This window comes from Pygocentrus nattereri, chromosome 25, assembly GCF_015220715.1.
Source record: "Pygocentrus nattereri isolate fPygNat1 chromosome 25, fPygNat1.pri, whole genome shotgun sequence".
In the NCBI taxonomy this organism is placed as follows: domain Eukaryota; kingdom Metazoa; phylum Chordata; class Actinopteri; order Characiformes; family Serrasalmidae; genus Pygocentrus; species Pygocentrus nattereri.
In genome coordinates, this window is record NC_051235.1 from 20071186 (window position 1) to 20091172 (window position 19987).

The following is a 19987-nucleotide window of genomic DNA, read 5'->3' on the forward strand; positions in this document are numbered from 1 at the left end:
ACATAGATGCCATAAAAACAAACACATAATCCATTTGGTTGTTTATTTCCTTATTAGCAGATGAGCTAGATGTCTGTGCAGGGAAAGTGATAATTTAATAGGGCTTTAAGCACTGCGGCCATGCTGGTATATCATACTGCCCCAGTAGACGGCACGCATATCAACTAATTAATGCTTTGAAAAGAGCAATGATGATTGCTTTCTGTTGGAAAAGTGCCAAATTACGTAGGCTCACACCCCCTCCTCAGTTCAAATGCTTACCCAGATACACGCACATGAGCCAGTGTTATGAGGAATCTGACCACCATCATGTGGATCTATCATTACAAAACCATGAGTATTTTGCACCGATCCACAATACATAACTCCATGACAATGTTATGTGCACTTGCTCAGTTGCAGCAGAGCGTGTGTTTGTATGAGTGATGGGATCGAATGGTTTTATTGATAGCTTTGCTATCGCTGTCAGCACTTTGCATGAGTTACTTAAAGGGTAAAGGGTGCCTAAAGGATCTTACAGGAACTCAATGTAAGACTTTTCAGTTAATCCATCTCATGTTTTCTAGCAAATGTTAAAGGGGAATTCCGCCCATTTTTCAAAGTTTCTGCATAATTAAGTTCATGAAATGTAAATAAAGTCATTCAGAGTGGTTTGATGTGAGGTGCTCCATTCCTGAAGTGTCAGATTTGTTCGCAGTGGTGGTGATAGGAACCAGAGGCCCAGTCCATTTACATCTCTAAAAGTTACATCACAGAAGATTATTACATGAAATGGTTACAAATACTTTGCCTGATGCCTGAGACATTGAGTGCCTGCACTTAATAATCCGATCATAATCAGATTTCTGCAGTTATCTGATTATTCAAGTGCTCATACTGTGATTTCTTAGATCAGAGTAAGGTCTAGAAATCCGATTAAGAAATCTGATATAGAGAGCAGGATTTTAGCTCAGTGATCTGTTTTTTTGGGACATATAAACTCACATTATCTGATTACTCAAGTGTATGTAAATGTGTAGATCAGATACAAATATCTGGTTATGTAAATACACACATTGGTTCACAGTAGTGTTGAGATGAGGTTTTGGTTTAAAATGTAATTATTGCAAATTGATTAATGGTGGAGAGCTACATGCATTGTGTTGTAAGGCAAAATAGAATCCAAGGAATTTTTTTTTTCAGATTCACCACTATTTACCAGTCCTGCCATCATCTACATTACATATAAAAACTCAGATGTCCCACGTAGGTTCACAGGTCATTTTGACTAGGTAATAAAATGGCTATATTTGCATTGGTCACAACCCCTGGTTCTTATTACCACCACTGTACAGAAGTTGTAAAGTTCCTTTACAATCCAGAATTTAAAATCAAAACACTCAATTACTTTGTTTCATCTCAAAGATTGCATTATTTTGAAATTTGGAAAAACTAGTGGACTTCCTCTTTACATCAGCATCCTTGCTCTGTCCCCATTCCCCTAGCTGAATAAACGTTTTAGCCAAGCTGCATCTCCTGGCATGTGATAAGTAAAGTAGGGTTCTTTGGAACCATGTCATAGAAGAACCCCTTTTGGTTTCATAAAGAACCTTTCAGTGGATTGTTCTCATAAAAATTCAACTGAAAAGTTCTTTTTATATTCTGGCAAGCTGGTTCTGCTGATCAGGGATGAATTAAATCGCATATTTTCTGTAAGAAAAACCAAAACATACTCAGACTAAATGGTGTGGAGCTTATAAAAAGCGTTTTAACACATGCATCAATGCAAAATGCAAGAGTGGGTATCATTCTAAACACACCCTTTAATAGTTGAGCTGATTTTAACTCTGCTTTTGGGGAAACGGAGTGTGAGTAAGTGTAACCACGCAGGCTCATACATTAAATCACAGCACATTTAGCTTGTGTTAGCATCAGCGGAGGCAAACTCTGCAAGCCAGCAGCCCAATTAGCTGTTTAATCTTTCATGGAGCTTCTAAACTTTACTCAGAAAAAAATGACTTGGTGAATACTTAATAAAAATGCTGTCATTTAGCAACATTTTTCACAGGTTTTTTTAATATATCAAAGAAGGTCATCAGTATAATGATGTAGTAGAAATACGGATAAAGAATGTTAACCCTTAAAAGTTATTAATGTCATCGTTTTGCTATACTGCTTATCTGTCATCACATCTCTACTTACAGACTTAGCACCTCAGAGACCCAAGCAATGATGTTGCAAAATGGGAAAACAACTTGAGTTTAAAAATTTAACACACACAAAACTAAAGAAAAAACTGGACCACCAAAACTGTGACCATCAGATACAACACTTAAAGCTTTCATCTCTGAAAGCAAGGAGATCAAGCTCCACTTGAGCTTTAGATTGAACTAAAAATCCACAGGAGCTTCTTCCACTGTGAGAAGAAAACTTAATGTGAATTTAGCAAGTGAGTTAATGTGTAGCTGTTACTAAGAAAAGGAAATTAAGAGAAAAAGACCACCCCAGAGTCTAGATTTCAACAACATTATAACTGTTTGCAAACACTTTGTGAGACTCTCTAAACGGAACCAACTTCTAAGACTGAACTTTGGAAGTGTGATGGAGAACAGTTGAAAATGTGTGTGGTAGACGTGTGATAGGGATGGACAAGACTGGAGTTGGACATGTTTACTATATTAAAGATTATGGGGTTATTGTGTAAAGATTATGGGGCTATTGTGTAAATAACACTAAAAATGAATGAAAATTGAGGCCCAATACCTCACCACTACGCATGTTAGGAATGAACAAAAAATGTCATAGGTCAAGTATTTACACAGAGCAGACCCTCCAATAGGAAGTAGATGTTTGACTTTGGCAAATGAGGCTAGGATGCAGTTTACAGTGTGAACTGTTGGAAGATGTAGTTTTAGTGACAGCCATAACTAGGTATACACAGCTGTCTATACTGTTAAACAGCTGTTGCAGTTATTCAACAGAGAGTCTCTAAAGGGGCAAATACATTTACATTCATTTCTATTCTACATTGACAAGTTTCAGTCTACATTTCTGCCATTTTTCAGTTTCAATGCCAACAAATGAAAACATGGACGTAAGTGTAGCTTCTTTGGGTTAAAAAATCTGGGTCTGCAGTAATCTGGTAATGTTCCTTCAATGCCCCGATAGATCCACAGGCTTCAGAGAGATTATCAGCACTGATTTAGTGAACTGCATTTATGTCTCAACTTTGAATTAGGAGTTGCAGTGAATCTGCGGGTGAAGAGAAATAAGGTACCAAGCCTAGATCTATCTCATTAAGAGCCTGTGCTGTCAGCAAGAGAGCGAGTGAGAGAGAGAAAAACTTTTCCTGCAAGCTCAACAGACCAGTTCATAAGGCTAAGAAAGACAACTTAATACCCGCATTTGAAGATTGCTGCTTAAGGTTTTAAAGAAGTTCTCTTATTTGGACATCTTAGCATAGAATTAATTTAAAAGTAACCTATTTAAAAAAAAAAACACCAGGTCCAGAACACCACCCCAAAGAACTTGGCAGTACATCCATCTATCAGTATCTATCACCCTAGGAAATGCAGATTTTAGGTGCGATTCTTCTCCTTTTGGGATAATGTGGGGTTAAAACTAAATTATGAAGCTCCAAAGTGAGAGGTATAAGCATCAGCAAAGCAGTCCAGGTGCTAAACCAACAGAACACAATGGAATTAAACCCAAAAAAGGATTAGGAACTCAATATGAATGGCTTAAGTAGAACTGAGGAGAAAGTAGATTACTTTGAGTAAATGTAAAAGTATTAGCATTAGCGAATACTCTGAGAAGTACACAGCTGTCAAGTTTGGCAAATTAGTCCATGCAGCTCAGTCAATCTAACTCATTCCAGCCCAGCTCTGGATGTGTGACCAGTCCGGCCGTCACATTAACTCCTGTTTAGACTCATTTTAAGTGCATATGTGGGGGCTCATGGTCTTTGTAGTCCAGTGAGCTGATGTATGAGTCATGGCCATGCACGGAGCTGAGGCAAGCTGCTCACAGATGGATGGATACACCCGAGCCCTGGAGGACTCGCCTTACTCACTGCACATTAAAGCAGCCCGAGAGAGAGAAAGAGAGAGAGAGAGAGAGAGAGAAAGAGAGAAAGAGAGAAACAAGAAGGAGCATGAGCCATGCTATTCTGTTATTCTGGCAGCCATTTTGCCGATCCATTTAAGTAGCCCTGTTTGCTTTCATACGATCCAGCAAAGGCCCAATTTTACACAATACATGTGATCAATGCTAAAAGCTGACGAACCAAAAGCCACGGCAGGTCATTGACTTGCAGCAGTGGCCTAGCCCCCGGTAGCCTAAGGAAGATTAAAGCCAAGCGTCATAACCTCAGCAAGAATGATGCAAACACTTAACCTGCTCTGCCATTACGCTGTCATTTCACCCCTCATAAACACAAATTGATCCAAACAACATTTGTCATTATGGCCTATGGCAGCTCTGGAACAACATCTTTGGGAATAAAGACCACTCTAGTGGAACGCTCCTTGCTAGAAGGCTCCTGTCAAACAGTATTATATAAGGAGATGATGCACAGAGTATCTATATACCTTGATATGCCCTCGATAACGTGTTTATAAATGGTCAGGTATAATGTTAACACCAGTACACAGGCTGCATTTCTGATCTGCAGTTAGGATTGTCATTATTGATTACTAATTAGTAATTGAGTAAACTACTTTATTTTTTTCCTCATTTAAAGGCAATCAGGGGTTAAAAAAAGACCAAACAATAAAAATGGACTGAACAATGGCAAACCATGCACAGCCTCTCAAAGATTCCAAGTCAGTACTGAAGAAAGTGAAATATGAAGCTTATTAACTCATAATATGATTTGCGTGAAGTATTAATGTGAGGGATTACATATTATGTGAATGTTAAATATTATGCTATATGGATGCAAATATATATAAAAATATATTTATTAGACAGCAATATTACTATTTGATTATTGTAATTATGTTTTAACCCCTTTTCATAGTAGCTATAAAAAGCAATTTCTATCTTTTGGAGGTCCCAAAAGATTTGTAATAATTCAAAATAATTAATAATAAAGGTTTTTGTGCTGTGTTTTTTTTTGTTTGTTTGTTTTGTTAATAATGTTAATGGAATATATTTAGATGGAAATGATTTACCAAATCATGCTTGATTTGCAAAACCAAAAGTGTTCTGGATTTTTGTCTTTGTAGGTGAGCAAGCGAGTGTTTTCATTGTGTTTTCATTGCTTTTACGTTACTGTGGTACCAATTTTAAATGAAGAAAGCTGAAGCTGTGCTGTCTGTTTTATCTCATCCCTCATTGTTCACTAGCAGTTCAACACGGTCACAACATTTCACACACAGAACCAACAGTGCCCTAGATGATCTGGCAACAGAGTAACATTTTACATTGGTCACCAACCCTGCTATTGAAGATCTATCTTTCTGCAGACTTTAGCTCCAGCCCTAATCAAACCCACCCAAACCATCTAATTATTGCCTTCAAAAGTCTTTGATTATCTCCATGAACTTGCTAGCTGGCTAACATATGAGGCATCACAGCATACGTCCTTTTAGGGGAGGGCTAAAGATTGCAGTAATAAGCTGGAAATGTGTTACATTATCATAACCTGCTGAAGTAAGCTCACTTTCAAACACCTTTGTCATTCTCAAACATTAGAGAGTGAACCAAGCTCAGGCTGCTACACTACAGGCAGGGGTGTAAAAACCTTTTCAAACAGGGCTAAACTGTACTGTGTGAAAATACCTGAAGGCCAAAAAATTATTACAGACGATTCAAACTACTGTGTTTTCAAAATAGCAGCACATAGAATATGAGCTTTCTGTGTATGACTACTTTTCCTATCACTGTATAAAAGATGCACAAGGCTCCATTTATTGTTGGATTGCTCAGAGCAATTTGGACCGGTAGGCGCTTATAACACATAATTACATTGTTTAAGAGAAGACATAAAACATGTATTAAATGTGTTCTAAAATATATCATGAGACAAATTAAACAAAAACTTTAAAAAATTCCAGTTATGTCAGATCATGTTCTTCACATTATCAAATAAATGCAGCAACTGAATTCACACTTACTTTATTGAACAAGAAGAGCAGATCAAACAGCATAAACAGGCATGTTTTTGTTGAACCTTAAAGGGTTAATATTTAATGAACTGATGAATATGCAGTTGCTTTAGCTTCTCTGCCCTCTCTCCTGAATATTTATCGTAAAGTCCATGCTTTTTTTAATGTGTGTTGATATTGTATTCATTAGTCTTTTGAAATATGAGGCATTTGCTATGGCTCTCGACGGGAAAAGTATTCAGATTTCCATCTCGTTAAAATCTTCAGTTCTCAATGTTAGGCTTGTGCTTTGTAAGTGTAGTCTTGACTAATTGCTATTCAGTTAATTGAGCTGTAGGTCCTAAGGTCTTAAGAAAGGCTCTTAAACTTTAACTAACTTTGTTACCACAGTGCTGAGCATTACACTGTAATTTTTACGATACTGCTGCCGCCATCAGGTAAGGAGAAAAACTGCAATGCACTGGCTGGGGGGGGGTAGTTATAATTTAAATTATTAATTATTAATAATTTATAATATTCTTTAAAACAGAAGCCACAGGCCAATTAAAATCTACCCATGGGCTGCTTTTGTAGACCCCTGACTGAAGGCAAATGAATGATGCCATTGACACTACAGACTGCATTGCCCATGAGTCCCATGGTTACCTGAGGATTTAAGATGTGCTACAAAATTTAAATACTTATGGATTTATAGTTATAGTCCATAGTTTTTTTAAAAACGATGCAGTTTTTAAATACCACCACCACTACTACTACTACTACTACTACTACTAATAATAATAATAATAATAATAATAATAATAACAATTTTGCCCAATTTAACAACCAATAACAATAACAACAAACATCCCATCAGAAGGATGCAGGAATTTCTGGGCTAAATGACAATTTGGGGCAATGACAATTTACTCCTTTCCAATCACTAGGATGGTCACAACCACCCCCTTCCCCACTAAACCACTTTACGCATATAAATTAGACTTATATAAAAACACTATGTTGCAAAGAATTTGAATGTAAGTGTCTTTCTGGCCCTGTTTCTTAATGTAATCTCCAAATTAGTTTGCATTATTCATTCTCAACACCACTTCACACTAAATGCCCAGCTATACCAACCGTATACATATGTAGAGAGCTCTTAATAATTCACTAATGCATTTCAAAACAAGTCATTAGAGGCAGCATCGTATCACAGACAAATATAATTCTTTCAATATGACAAATACAATACAGCACCCGCCCTGATTTCCTGCTGAAGTGAAGACATGATAAATATAATAAAATAGATCATGTTTGACAGCTACATTTATTTTTTAGTCATACTGTGAGCATGTGAGGTTCCTGGAAAAGAGGCACTCTTTCAAAGAATTGAGCTATTGCTGTTAAACACTGGTTATAAAGGCAGCAATATCTTCTTTCAAGTAAAGCCTTTGGATTAACAAGAGGAGGACATTACCTCTATGATCTGATTACATTATATAATTCCTATCACCAGTGGATCAACCAAATGCGTAAGTGGATAGCTCCTGTAACCTGAGACTGTAGCTCCAATGCGTAAAGGCTGCTGCCCATGTATGCTAAAGGCCCTCGTGGTTTTTGCTTCAGGTTCAGGGTTAAACATTTGATCATGTTGGGAAATGCCTGTTAATTACCATAGCCATGAATTATTAATCGACTTTGACCACAGCTATCAAGAGACATTTGGGCTTTTGCTCAGAGACGGAGGACTTTAATAATGCTCATTAGACAGCGTGCTTTTACACAAGTCCAGCACGTCCCTTAGGAGTTTGATTTGGAGAATGTGAAATGAGAAAAAGCAGCAGATTGTATTACAAATGGCAGAATTATCCACAAAATGCATACCTTATTGATGAGACAATATAGGTTTACTGTAGATTCAAATGTAATTGTCCTGCTACCGAACAGCAAGAGCACGATTGGACCGTCTAAACAGGAAAAGCAGAGCATTTAATGAGGCAGGAAGGTTTCTGTTGTCATGGTAACCAAGCAAGAACACTATCCACAGTGAAGATAACAGACCAATCCTTACTTCATCCAGTAACTTTAGCACTTTAGCAGCTGAGAGCGTTGTTGGTAAAAGGTGTAAAGTGAGTGTGTAAATACTTCGGTCATTATGGGTTTGTGTGCAGAAGTGGAGAAAAACTAGTTATATTAACCGGTTTACACGCATTTAAAGGGAAATTCTTTTTCTCCCAAAAGTCCCACATAGTTAAGTCTCTGAGGTGTAAACAGTCCTTCAGAGTTGTATGGTTAGAATTTTTCTACAATAGTGCATTATAAAAAGGATTACTGACAGTGGCGGTGTTAGGAACCAGGGGTCATGACGTCTACATAGCAAATATAGCCAATTTGTTTCCTATACAAAATGACCAAGGAACCTAAACGTCTTCTGATTTTGTATATATAATGTTAATATTGGTAAAATAGTGATAAATCTGAAAAAATCTGTTTTCTGAAAAAAATGCTATTTGCCCTTACAACACCCACTATGTATCTCTGCACTATGAATATATTTAACAATATGTTTCAGCCCAAAATGTTGTCATAAAACTATTGTTAGGGAAAGTTTGAGGCAACAGGCTGCATGCTTGTAACCATTTACTGTACTAACATTCTAACATAACTAACTCTACTAACATAACTAACACTCTCACATCCTATTAATAAAAATTGTGAAAAATCAGATTAAAAGGTTCTTTAAGGAGCCAAAAGTGGCATCCCTCAAAAGAGCCATGTATTCTTAAGAGTGTAATTATTAAACTAAATCAAGCTTTGATATGGTCTGAAAAGTAAAGAAAATGGAAAAAGAGTTATTTTAATGCCACAGATGAATCATTTTTGGAAATGCAAATAGAAAGAACCTTTATGCAAGCACTATGAAAATGTTTAACAATATGTTTCAGTACAAAATGAAACTATTGTTAGGGAAGGTTTGAGGCATCGGGCAGCATGTTTGTAACCACTTCCCGTAGTAACATTCTGGGTGGTAGTTTCTGGACTTAATCTCTTCAGACGTCTGGTTCATCTCACAATTTTGGCCTGGTGAGTTTCTTTAGAATGAAGCATATCAAACACCTCTGAATGACACTGTTTACATCCCAAGCATGTAATTATGCAGGAATGTTGAAAATCAGTACAACTCACCTTTAAGAGAGAACTTTTCAGCATTTTTAACCAATACACTTACTTCTACTCAAGTATATTTATGAGATAAGGCTTCTAGCTTTCCTCAGTTCCAGTTTACCTGGTCGCATTGAATTCCCTTGAACTGAATAGCTTTGCAGTTTAACATTTTGTTAGACCAAAAGGTTGCTCAAGCACAAAGCTGTCTTTGGTACATTTGCTTCTATTTGAGTCATTAGTTCAATGCAGCAACAATACTTTTACTTCAGTATGGGTTTATGCTCCTCTACCCACCTCTGATTATGCATGTAATTTATACATCATGCAGTAACTGCTCAAATGCTGAGCACACAAAGCTTTTTCAGTGACACAGCCTTACTTTGCACCTATAAAACACCCATTTCACCTCATGAATGCAACATCACCCAGTCCAAGGAACTGACACCAGCACCTCTAAACATGTGTGAACATCTGGATGCCTCTAAAGTGCCAGCATAGACACGACCATTCCACTTCAAGCACATATTTTCTAACCACATTGCTTTAAAAAGGTCTGTTTGTACACACATAAAAATAAAGGTTCCTAAATGGTTCTTGGTTTGAATGTCTTCTTTCATTGTCATGAAGACTTTTTCATACTCTTACATCCTATTAATAAAATGTGAACAATCACAGATTAAAAGGTTCTTTGAGGTATCCCTCAAAAGAACCATTTATTCTTAAGAGTGTAATTATTAAACTAAATCAACTCTGATATGGTCTTAAATGAAAAAAGTGTTATTTTGATGCCACAGGTGAATCATTTTTGGAGCTCGCTCTTGCAAAAGTGATTTGCAAATAGGAAGAGCCAAAATTGTTCTACACCAAATAAGGGTTTTTCCTTGAACCATAGGCCTAACCCAATAACCACTGAGGTACCTTCAAATTTTCCAGAGTACTGTAGGGCTTTTGAGTTTTAGATGCTAACACCCTGCAGTCTCTCTGGGTATCCACTGTTTGCACGTTAGATAAACATAAATTTAAATGCACATGCTTACCTCACACATTGATCTGCTCTGGCTAGATGTGGTCCTTGCACACTCCATGAAGGCCGGCTGCCCCTCTGAAGTGGCACGTGGGGGGGTTGTTTTGTATTTTGTGCATAAAAGTCCACCACAGGACCAGCTAACGAGCCAGTTCATTTTTCTTGCTTTGATGCGGGTCTCCTGTCCTTGTAAAGGGATGCATTGTCATTGTGGTTAAAGGGACCGAGAGTGAATAAGTTGCGCAAAGCATTGAAGCATTCCCTTCAAAAGCAGCGGATACTCCAACAATGGCAGGACAGTCCATTTAGCCATGGCATCAGAGAGACTTTTTGAGATTCAATGCAGAACCAGTATTGTGGCCTGGCTCTCTTGGGGCAAAAGGGTTTGGGGTAAGGGGCACGGTGGGCATCTACACTTTGGAAATAAATGTCAGTCATGCCACAATGGGTGATCTGACGGGTTAAACCTAGTCGATTTGAGTGGAGGACAAACAGAAATGGGAGTGTTGATGTTAACGCCTGGTTTGTTTAACGCTCATTAAAGAATTTAATAACTGGTGCTAACTCTTTCACCTTTGGGTGCTGCATTGAGCTTTGCCAGTGGTACTTCAGACTCACATGCTGACTTTTGCTGTCAGTATAGGAGCCTTAAGAAGAGCAACATGTTGCTGTCTACTGAGCTCGAAGGTGACTGGACAGAAGGTAGCAGGACATGACAAACTGCTCATTCACTTCTACAACAACTATGTATTAAGTCAAAGCAGAGTTACTAAGTAGTTATTGAATTCCCACTCTCTTCCCTTCTCTCTCTCTCTCACTGTCTCTCTAAGGTCCGTGTCTGACTCTCTGGTTGAAGCTGGGAGACTAGAACAAATTTTGATGATAGTGCAAATGATTTCAACGTTATTGCATAATAGCATTACGATAACAGCTTGCTTCCTCTTCCTACAATTACTGACGAATGTAACTTATAAAGTGCCTATGCAAAAATACTTGTTTTGCTCTCCGCGAACCGGGTTTGTTGTTCGATTCTGTCTACAGTCTACAGGTGGGCCCGTACTCACACCTCCGCGTCACGTACAGCTGGTGATTTTTGCGTTGCCTGTTGTCTGATTACAGGGTTGTGTTTCTCTACAAAAAAGTAGCCACGTTGCAAAAATGTTTCAGCTCAGGTCCTTAAGAAATGATGCGTGCGTGAGTGCATGTAAGGGCGTATGCGTGTGCACTAGTGTGTTTGTGTGCATATGTGTATGCTTGCCCACGTGTGCGCATGCGTGTCTGTTGTGTGTGTGCGTGTGTGTGTGTGTGTATATGTGTATTTGTGTGAGTGCATGTATGCATGTATGCGTGTGTGCGTGCCTGCATGTATGCGTGTCCAAAAACGCGTATCGCGTGCACATGTGCTGCTGATCAGTAATAAGTTGTGCAATCTTCTTCACGTGTCCAAACCCTTCACAAGCTCACCAACAGCTTTGCCATTCATAATCATACGTCTGTCTGTAGACTTCTGGAATTGGTGCTGTTTTTCCTGCCTGCGTCCGTGCCGTTGCCCCTGCTGGGGCTGCGTTTGTCCACCCCACACAGGGACTCCGTAACCCCCTCCTCCATCTCCATGTATTCAGCTGCCTTGTCCCCCAGTGAGGATCCCGACGGCGAACCCTTGAACTTTCTCAAGAAGTCTGGGAAGTAAGGGCAGCCAGGGGGCGGATACTCCACAGCTGGCGTCTGATCCTCGTTGTCCGTCTCACGGTGGTAGAAGTAGTTAAAGTTGGACACAATGACAGGTACGGGCAGCGCGATGGTCAGCACACCGGCAATGGCGCACAGCGAGCCCACTATCTTGCCACCCACTGTGATGGGCTTCATGTCACCGTAGCCCACCGTGGTCATGGTAACCACTGCCCACCAGAAGGCATCTGGTATGCTCGTAAACTGTGATGCTGGCTCATCAGCTTCCGCAAAGTACACGGCGCTAGAGAAGAGCACCACGCCGATCACCAGGAAGAATATGAGCAGTGCCAGCTCACGCATGCTGGCGCGCAATGTGTGGCCCAAGATCTGCAGGCCCTTGGAGTGGCGCGACAGCTTGAAGATGCGGAAGACGCGCACCAGGCGGATGATCCGCAGGATGGCAAAGCTCATGGCGTGCTGCCCATTGCCCTGCTGCGCTTGCTGAGGGTGCTGCTGTGCCAGGTCCGTGCCCAGCGTGATGAAGTAAGGCAGGATGGATACGATGTCGATGGAGTTCATGATGTTCTTGAAGAAGGCCGCCTTGCTTGGGCTGGCAAAGAAGCGCACAGCGATCTCGAAGGAGAACCACACGATGCACACAGTCTCTACGACGAAGAATGGGTCGTTGAAGGGCGTGAAGGCCGCGGCCTCTGCCGCCACTGCGCCGTGAGCGCGCGTGCCATTGACGCCGTGGGTGGGCACTTGCGCGCCAGCGGCTCCGGGTGCGTCACGCTCGTCGCGGAACTCGGGTAACGTCTCGAGGCAGAAAATCACAATGGAGATGACAATGACTAGCACGGAAACCACGGCAATGCCGCGCGCTGGGCTCGAGCTCTCAGGGTACTCAAAAAGGAGCCACACCTGGCGCTTGAACTCATCCTCGGGCAGCGGTTTCTCCTCGTCCTTCACGAAGCCCTCGTCCTCGCGGAACTTGAGCATGGCCTCGTCGCCCAACTCGTAAAACTTCACCTCCTCGGAGAAGACGTCTAGCGGCACGTTGGCGGGCCGTTTGAGACGCCCGCCCGACTGGTAGAAGTAGAGGATGGCGTCAAAGCTCGGCCGGTTGCGGTCGAAAAAGTACTCGTTACGCAGCGGGTCAAAGTAGCGCATGCGCTTGGCCGGGTCCCCCAACAGCGTGTCCGGGAACTGGGCGAGCGTCTGCAGCCGCGTCTCGAAGCGCAGGCCCGACACGTTGATGACCACGCGCTCGCAGCAGCCACCGCGCTCTCCGATCGCGCCACGCGCGCCGCGCGCACCGCGTCCGTAGCCTGCGCGCGGGCGCCCGCCCGTCAGCGAGGCCGTCTCGTCGTCATCGTCGTCGTCCAGGGTGGCGTCATCCGCGTCGTCCACCACGTGCTCATCCGCGTCGTACGCCGGGCCGCAGCGTGAGCGAGCCCCCTCCTCTTCCTCCTCCTCGCCCGTCGCCTCCTCTTCCTCGATCATCACGTCCTCCTCTGAGCCTAGGAGCGCCAGCTCCGAGTGGCGCAGCTCGCCACCGAGAGGCGCGCGCGGGCGTCTCCAGCGCGCTACCCCACGCGCCTTTTTCCGCTCGCGGAGAACTTGCGGCTGCGCCTCACGCTGCGCCTGTTGCTGCTGCTGTTGGAGCTGCTGCTGCTGTTGCTGCTGTTGTGGCGGCTGTTGCTGTTGCTGCTGAGAGGAGGAGGAGCAGCAACAGGAGGAGGAGGAGGAGGACGAGGAGGAGGGGCGCGAGGCGCCGTTGCCGCTCGCCATCGCCGAGGAGGCGGCGCGAACCTGATGCTGCTGGCCGTGGCCGCAGGACCCGCCTCCCTCGCCAGCCGCCCCGCTCTCCGCCGCTGCCGCCGCCGCCGCCACCGCAGCAGCTGCTGCCGCGCGAGACTGCCTCTCCCTCTCGCGCTCCCGCTCCCTGGCGCGAGCCTGCGCGTAGGCGTACGGCACGTGCGGGTTACAGCCGCCGCTATCTGCGCCCACCATGGCGAACTCCATCTCGCTCCACCGTCACGCGCTGGCTTTTCAGCGCAGGTCTGCGGGACGAAAACGGAGACGTTTGAAAGTCGTTCGCTGCTCCGCTCTGGGCATTAATGAACGTCCATAGAAACGCGCTGTTGTTTTTTGTTTTCTTTTAGTTTGTTTGTTTGTTTGGAAGCTCTCAAAACCCACGCTGAGACGTGAGCCGTGAAGTCACAGTGCGCGCGCAGACTGCTGGCTCGTGAGCACTTTCACTTTCAAGGTCTTTCCGCGCAATAAAGTCAGCTCCGCGCCTCCGGAGTCCATGAGGGGGTCAGCGAGTGTCCAAAGGCGCACGCAGTCCTTACAGTCCTCCATAAGATCAGCAAGTGTCCTCGCGGCAAATGTCCCTCACAGTCACCTGAGATCACGTGCGGGAGGACGAGACTTCCAGCCCCTTTAGAGGTCTGTGGTTGCCATCTTTGGGCTGAGGGAGGTGTGTGTGTCTGTGTGTGTGTGTGTTTGGGGGGGGGTGCTGTGCTCTCCTCTGCCCCTCCAGTGGCTCTGAATGAATCACTGGTTTCTTTAGACGCCAGCAACAGCTGCAAAGGGCATGAAAACAAAACAGGTTAGAGACTGCACTGCATTCAGAAACAAAAAGGATGAGAAAAGAAAAAACGAGAAAAATTCTGCGCTTAAAGTGGCGTTAAATAATCAAGCATGGCTCAATACGCGCGAGAGAACGCACGTCATGATAATAAAAATAAAAATGGTAACGCGAGGAAGGAAAATTCAGTGACAATAGGGTTCCATGCACTTCATGTTTTTATTAACAACAACAACAACAACAATAAGAAGAAGAGGAATAACGACGATGATGTTATTATAACAGAGCCAGACCAGCACGGCGACAGGAGACGGTCCGTGCTATCAGTCATATTACTGATATTAGTGATTGTTGTGTTGGAAAAAAATCCCACAGGCAATTCATCACCAACCCCACGCGTCTCGCGCAGGCACCCCACCTTCCACCCCCCCCTTTCCCCCCGTCTGCCCACTTACATGAGGAGTGCGCGGAGGAAGGATGGCTCCTCGGTTTCCACCTCCAGCCCAGTTCTCGGGAGATGGGAGGGGGGGTCGTGAAGCCCTCGCGCCCGAAATCCCCGGGAAAGCAGCCGCGCCCCCCGCAGAGCATCTCACCCTTCAGATTGTGCTCGCGCCTTCGAGGGATGATGCTGCTGCTGCCTCTTTCTCTGATGCCTCTGCGCGCGGCGTCTCCGTTCAACAGGATCTCTCATCATCATCATCACTTGCACATCTCGCTCTCTCTCTCTCTCTCTCTCTCTCTCTCTCTCTCTCTCTCTCTCTCTCTCTCTTTCTCTTTCTCTCTCTCTCCCTCTCTCTCTCTCTTTCTCTCCACCCTCCCCAAAAAAGCATGCACCGCTGCAGGAGAGCTCCGTGACTCTCTCGCCTCCCAAAAATGCAGGAGCAGGTGCAGCAGCTCCGGAGAAATCAGAGAGGCGCGAGCCGCGATCGCGATGACTGAAAGTTTAACGATGGCGCGCGACACAGACACAGCCGGAGGTAAAGGGCGACGCGCCGCGCATCTGTCCGCCGCGCGCGCTCTCGCTCCGTTTGGCGCGCGCGCGCCTCAGTGTGTGTGTGTGTGTGTGTGTGCGTGTGTGTGTGTGTGTGTGTGTGTGTGTGTGTGTGTTTCTTAGGACCTCGAGCTCCCCCCGGTGGCTGCTGCAGGGCACTGCAGCTCGCGCCCTCTGCGGTCTTGAGACTCGACCGAGCATCTGTTGACAATCCCATGAGCTATGAGAGTAAAAGAGTCTGAACTATTCTTAACTAAAAGTGCCATTCCAGCTGAATAGCTCCCACCAGATACTCTACAAATAATCAAATTATTTCAAAACATAGCGGGCGATTCTTTAGGACCTGCTTTTGGGTTAGGATTAGGTTTAGTTTTGAGGTCAAGGTTGTGGCTACAGTGAATTTTGAGTTAAAGTTAAAATATTTCGGTGAATTTAACTGATGTTTGAAGAAATGCAAGGTAAGCATCTACAAAGCGTCTACAGCAGCCTATCCAAATAAAGTGTTAAAAAATACAAAGCGTTGCTGCAGTGAAGTAGTGAATAAAGCAGAAGTAAAAGAAGGCTTGCAAAATCCAGCTTGAGTGGAAAAAGAAGCAGCAGCTTCAAAAAATGTAAGTACGATATGAAGTGTTCAATTTTGTCATCTTTTTGGCCTTTAAGCTGCACTATGTAAGATTTTTTAGCTAAAATTGAAAAAGGTAGCATCACTGAGTAGATTATACACTTATATCCTCAGAAAACACATTGTTCACCAAAATTGAAAACACTTCCACACATTGCATGTAATTACAGATTTCCACCAGAGAGGTCTCCAGATCCCCATATCTTACATTGTGAAGCTCATAAAGCTCGTATTTAAAATGCTCATAAAGACAGAAGTGTGAGCAACAGAAAAGCAGTTTAGGTGTTGAATTTACAAAACAGAATAAAAGAAAAATAGAAAAAAAACAAAAATATGCTAAATAAATACTTAAAACTACTATATAAAACTACTAAATAAATACTTAATACTTAATAAAAACAAATACTTAAATAGCTCCTTAGCTACTAGATTGAGTGATCTGCATTCACTTACTCATCATCTAAACTGCTTATCCTCCTGGGTTTTGGAGGGTGCTGGAGCCTATCCCAGCGCTCATTTGGCGTAAGGCAGAAAACATCCTGGACAGATCGCCAGTCCATCGCAAAGCAGACACACAGACATGCAAACATGCAAACTTCACACAGAAAGGACCCTTGTCACCCACCTGGGGATTCAAACCCAGGCTAATCAGCACTCAGTTAATTTATATAAATCACACAAAAGCAGTTATTGGTATGAATAGTACCCATACAGCCCTTCTAATGATTAAATTAAGGTTCACTTTGTTACTGACACAGGTGTTCAAATGTGAATATAAATGGCAATTCTCAATACCCGGGGTGCGGGGGGTGTTGTTCCTATTAATGCCCTTGATTTTAGAAGCACTTGATAAGTAGATATCTACAAACTTTTGGACATGAAGTATAGATTTAAAATGACACATTGGCCAAAATAAAAGATGCATAGATAACAATCATGATAGGTTGTCAACATAGGGATTCCCAATGGTTGTATGAGGTATTTGCGTAATGCATGCTGGGTGTTATAGTGAAAGTGATGAATGAATGTATAATTGTCAATTTTGTGTAAGTGATGAGACTGAGAGATACTATGCTGAACTACAGAATTCTGTGTAACACAATGAAGAACATATTACAGTATTTTTTAGTCTAGAATGGTCACTTAAGTTAGACCTATATAATTTTGTTAAGTTGTTATCTAGTGCCTTTCTGGTGTAGAAGTGCACTCAACAGCAGTGAATATGATACTTGATCTTACAGCCAGTGAGGTTCAGCGGTTCACCAAGGAACAAAAGGGAAACACATATACAAGGGAACATGGACCAGGAGGAAAGACAACATAGGTGTAAGTGAAAGGCAAAGAAAGTCTGTCATCAACTGAATCAACAAAAAAGCACATCTGACTAGTCATCACATTGCATTGAAACAACACAGTTACCTGATCTCATTAGGAGTAAAATTGTGGACTAAACATTGAGAAAAACACAAATTCAGCTAATCCAGCAATTCAACCATTCGTTTATTTTCTTTCCAGTGAAAATGGCCATTAAGTACAAGTTAAGTATTTTTTATAAGGAAAATATGTATGATGATCTAGTTATTAGGTAAATCAAAGGAAGGACTTTGTTGCATGGTGCGAGTGGAAACATGGAACCACCTGCAGCTCAATATGAAAAAGACAAAGGAACTGGTGGTGGACCTGAGGAGGGACAAGGCACCGGTGAACCCTGTGTCCATCAGGGGTCCATCAGTGTCCATCAGTGTGGACATGGTGGAGGATTACAAATATAAGCCCAATTCCAATGAACTTGGGACATTGTGTAAAACATAAATAAAAACAGAATACGATGATTTGCAAATCCTTTTCAACTTATATTCAATTGAATACACTACAAAGACAAGATATTTACTGTTCAAATGGATAAACTATTGTTTTTTGCAAATATTCACTCATTTTGAATTTGATGCCTGAAACACGTTCAAAGAAGTTGGGACAGGAGCAACAAAAGAGAAAAGAAAGTTGAGGAATGCTGAAAAAACACCTGTTTGGAATATTCCACAGGTGAACAGGTTAATTGGAAATAGGTAAGTGTCATGATTGGGTATAAAGAGAGCATCCCTGAAAGGCTCAGTCGTTCACAAGCAAGGATGGGGTGAGGTTCACCACTTTGTGAATAACTGCGTGAGCAAATAGTTCAACAGTTTAAGAACAACGTTTCTCAACATGCAATTGCAAGGAATTTAGGGATTTCATCATTTACAGTCCATAATATCATCAAAAGATTCAGAGATCTGGAGAAATCTCTGCAAGTAAGCGGCAAGGCAGAAAACCAACATTGAATGCCCATGACCTTCGATCCCTCAGGTGGCACTGCATTAAAAACCGACATCATTCTGTAACGGATATTACCACATGGGCTCAGGAACACTTCAGAAAACCATCGTCAGTGAACACAGTTCGTTGCTCCATCTACAAGTGCAAGTTAAAACTCTGCCATGCAAAGCGAAAGCCATATATCAACAACACCCAGAAACGCCGCCGGCTTCTCTGGGCCCGAGCTCATCTGAGATGGACTGACGCAAAGTGGAAAAGTGTCCTGTGGTCTGACGAGTCCACAATTCAAATTGTTTTTGGAAATCATGGACATCGTGTCCTCCAGGCCAAAGAGGAAAAGGACTGTCCGGACTGTTATCAGCGCAAAGTTCAAAAGCCAGCATCTCTGATGGTATGGGGGTGTGTTAGTGCCCATGGCATGGGTAACTTGCACATCTGTGAAGGCACCATTAATGCTGAAAGGTACATACAGGTTTTGGAGCAACATATGCTGCCATCCAAGCAACGTCTTTTTCAGGGACGTCCTGCTTATTTCAGCAAGACAATGCCAAGCCACATTCTGCACGTGTTACAACAACGTGGCTCCATAGTAAAAGAGTGCAGGTACTAGACTGGCCTGCCTGCAGTCCAGATCTGTCTCCCATTGAAAATGTGTGGCACATTATGAAGCACAAAATACGACGGAGACCCTGGACTGTTGAGCAATGGAAGTTGTACGTCAAGCAAGAATGGGAAAGAATTCCACCTACAAAGCTTCAACAATTAGTGTCCTCAGTTCCCAAACGCTTATCGAGTGTTGTTAAAAGGAAAGGTGATGTAACACAGTGGTAAACATGCTCCTGTCCCAACTTCTTTGGAACGTGTTGCAGGCATCAAATTCAAAATGAGTGAATATTTGCAAAAAACAATAAAGTTTATCTGTTTGAACATTAAATATCTTGTCTTTGTGGTGAATATAGGTTGAAAAGGATTTGCAAATCATCATATTCTATTTTTAATTATGTTTTACACAACGTCCCAACTTCATTGGAATTGGGGTTATACATGGATGTTGTGGGTGTGGAGCTGGACTCACTGACAGCAGAGGAGAGGAGGACGCTGTTTAAGCTGCAGGCCATTATGGACAATGGCTTGCACCCACTCTACGACACATTACCTCTGGCCATCAAACTATAACTCCTCCTTCAGTGTGTGATTCACAAAGTGTGGTCCATCTGTGCAAAACTCAATACCAAACTGTACTGTTCATATGTGTAATAATAATAATAATTGTGTACAATAACTCAAAGGTACAATAATTTGAACTGCCTTATACTAGATGTTTAATATTTATTGTCACAGTCCCCACCACTTTACTATATTCATATGAACTTAAATCTCGTGTACATATTGCAAATTTCTCTTTATCTTTGTTTTAAATTATTGAAGTGTTTATTCTTTTACATAAATGGTTGCAACTGTAACAACTGCAGTTTCCCTCTGGGATCAATAATGGATTCTGATTCTGATTCTAATTCTGATTCTAATTCTGTAAAGA

The 19987-nt window shown here is 42.4% G+C and overlaps 1 protein-coding gene across 2 annotated transcripts in view; it reads right to left on the minus strand.

The window, feature by feature from the left end:
• Positions 1 to 15743, minus strand: part of kcna4 (potassium voltage-gated channel, shaker-related subfamily, member 4) — a 72511-nt gene extending 56768 nt beyond the window's left edge. The window contains exons 1-3 of one of the 2 annotated variants that reach the window (XM_037534554.1): positions 14977 to 15743; positions 10271 to 14516; positions 7953 to 8035 (exon numbers count right to left, since the gene is read on the minus strand). In XM_037534554.1, coding sequence (XP_037390451.1) covers positions 11743 to 13953 — 2211 coding nt within the window. In that variant the 5' untranslated portion in view covers positions 13954 to 14516; positions 14977 to 15743 and the 3' untranslated portion in view covers positions 7953 to 8035; positions 10271 to 11742. The remainder of the gene's footprint in view (positions 1 to 7952; positions 8036 to 10270; positions 14517 to 14976) is intronic. The other variant, XM_037534553.1, reaches the window with a different exon arrangement.
• Positions 15744 to 19987: the final 4244 nt, after the last annotated feature.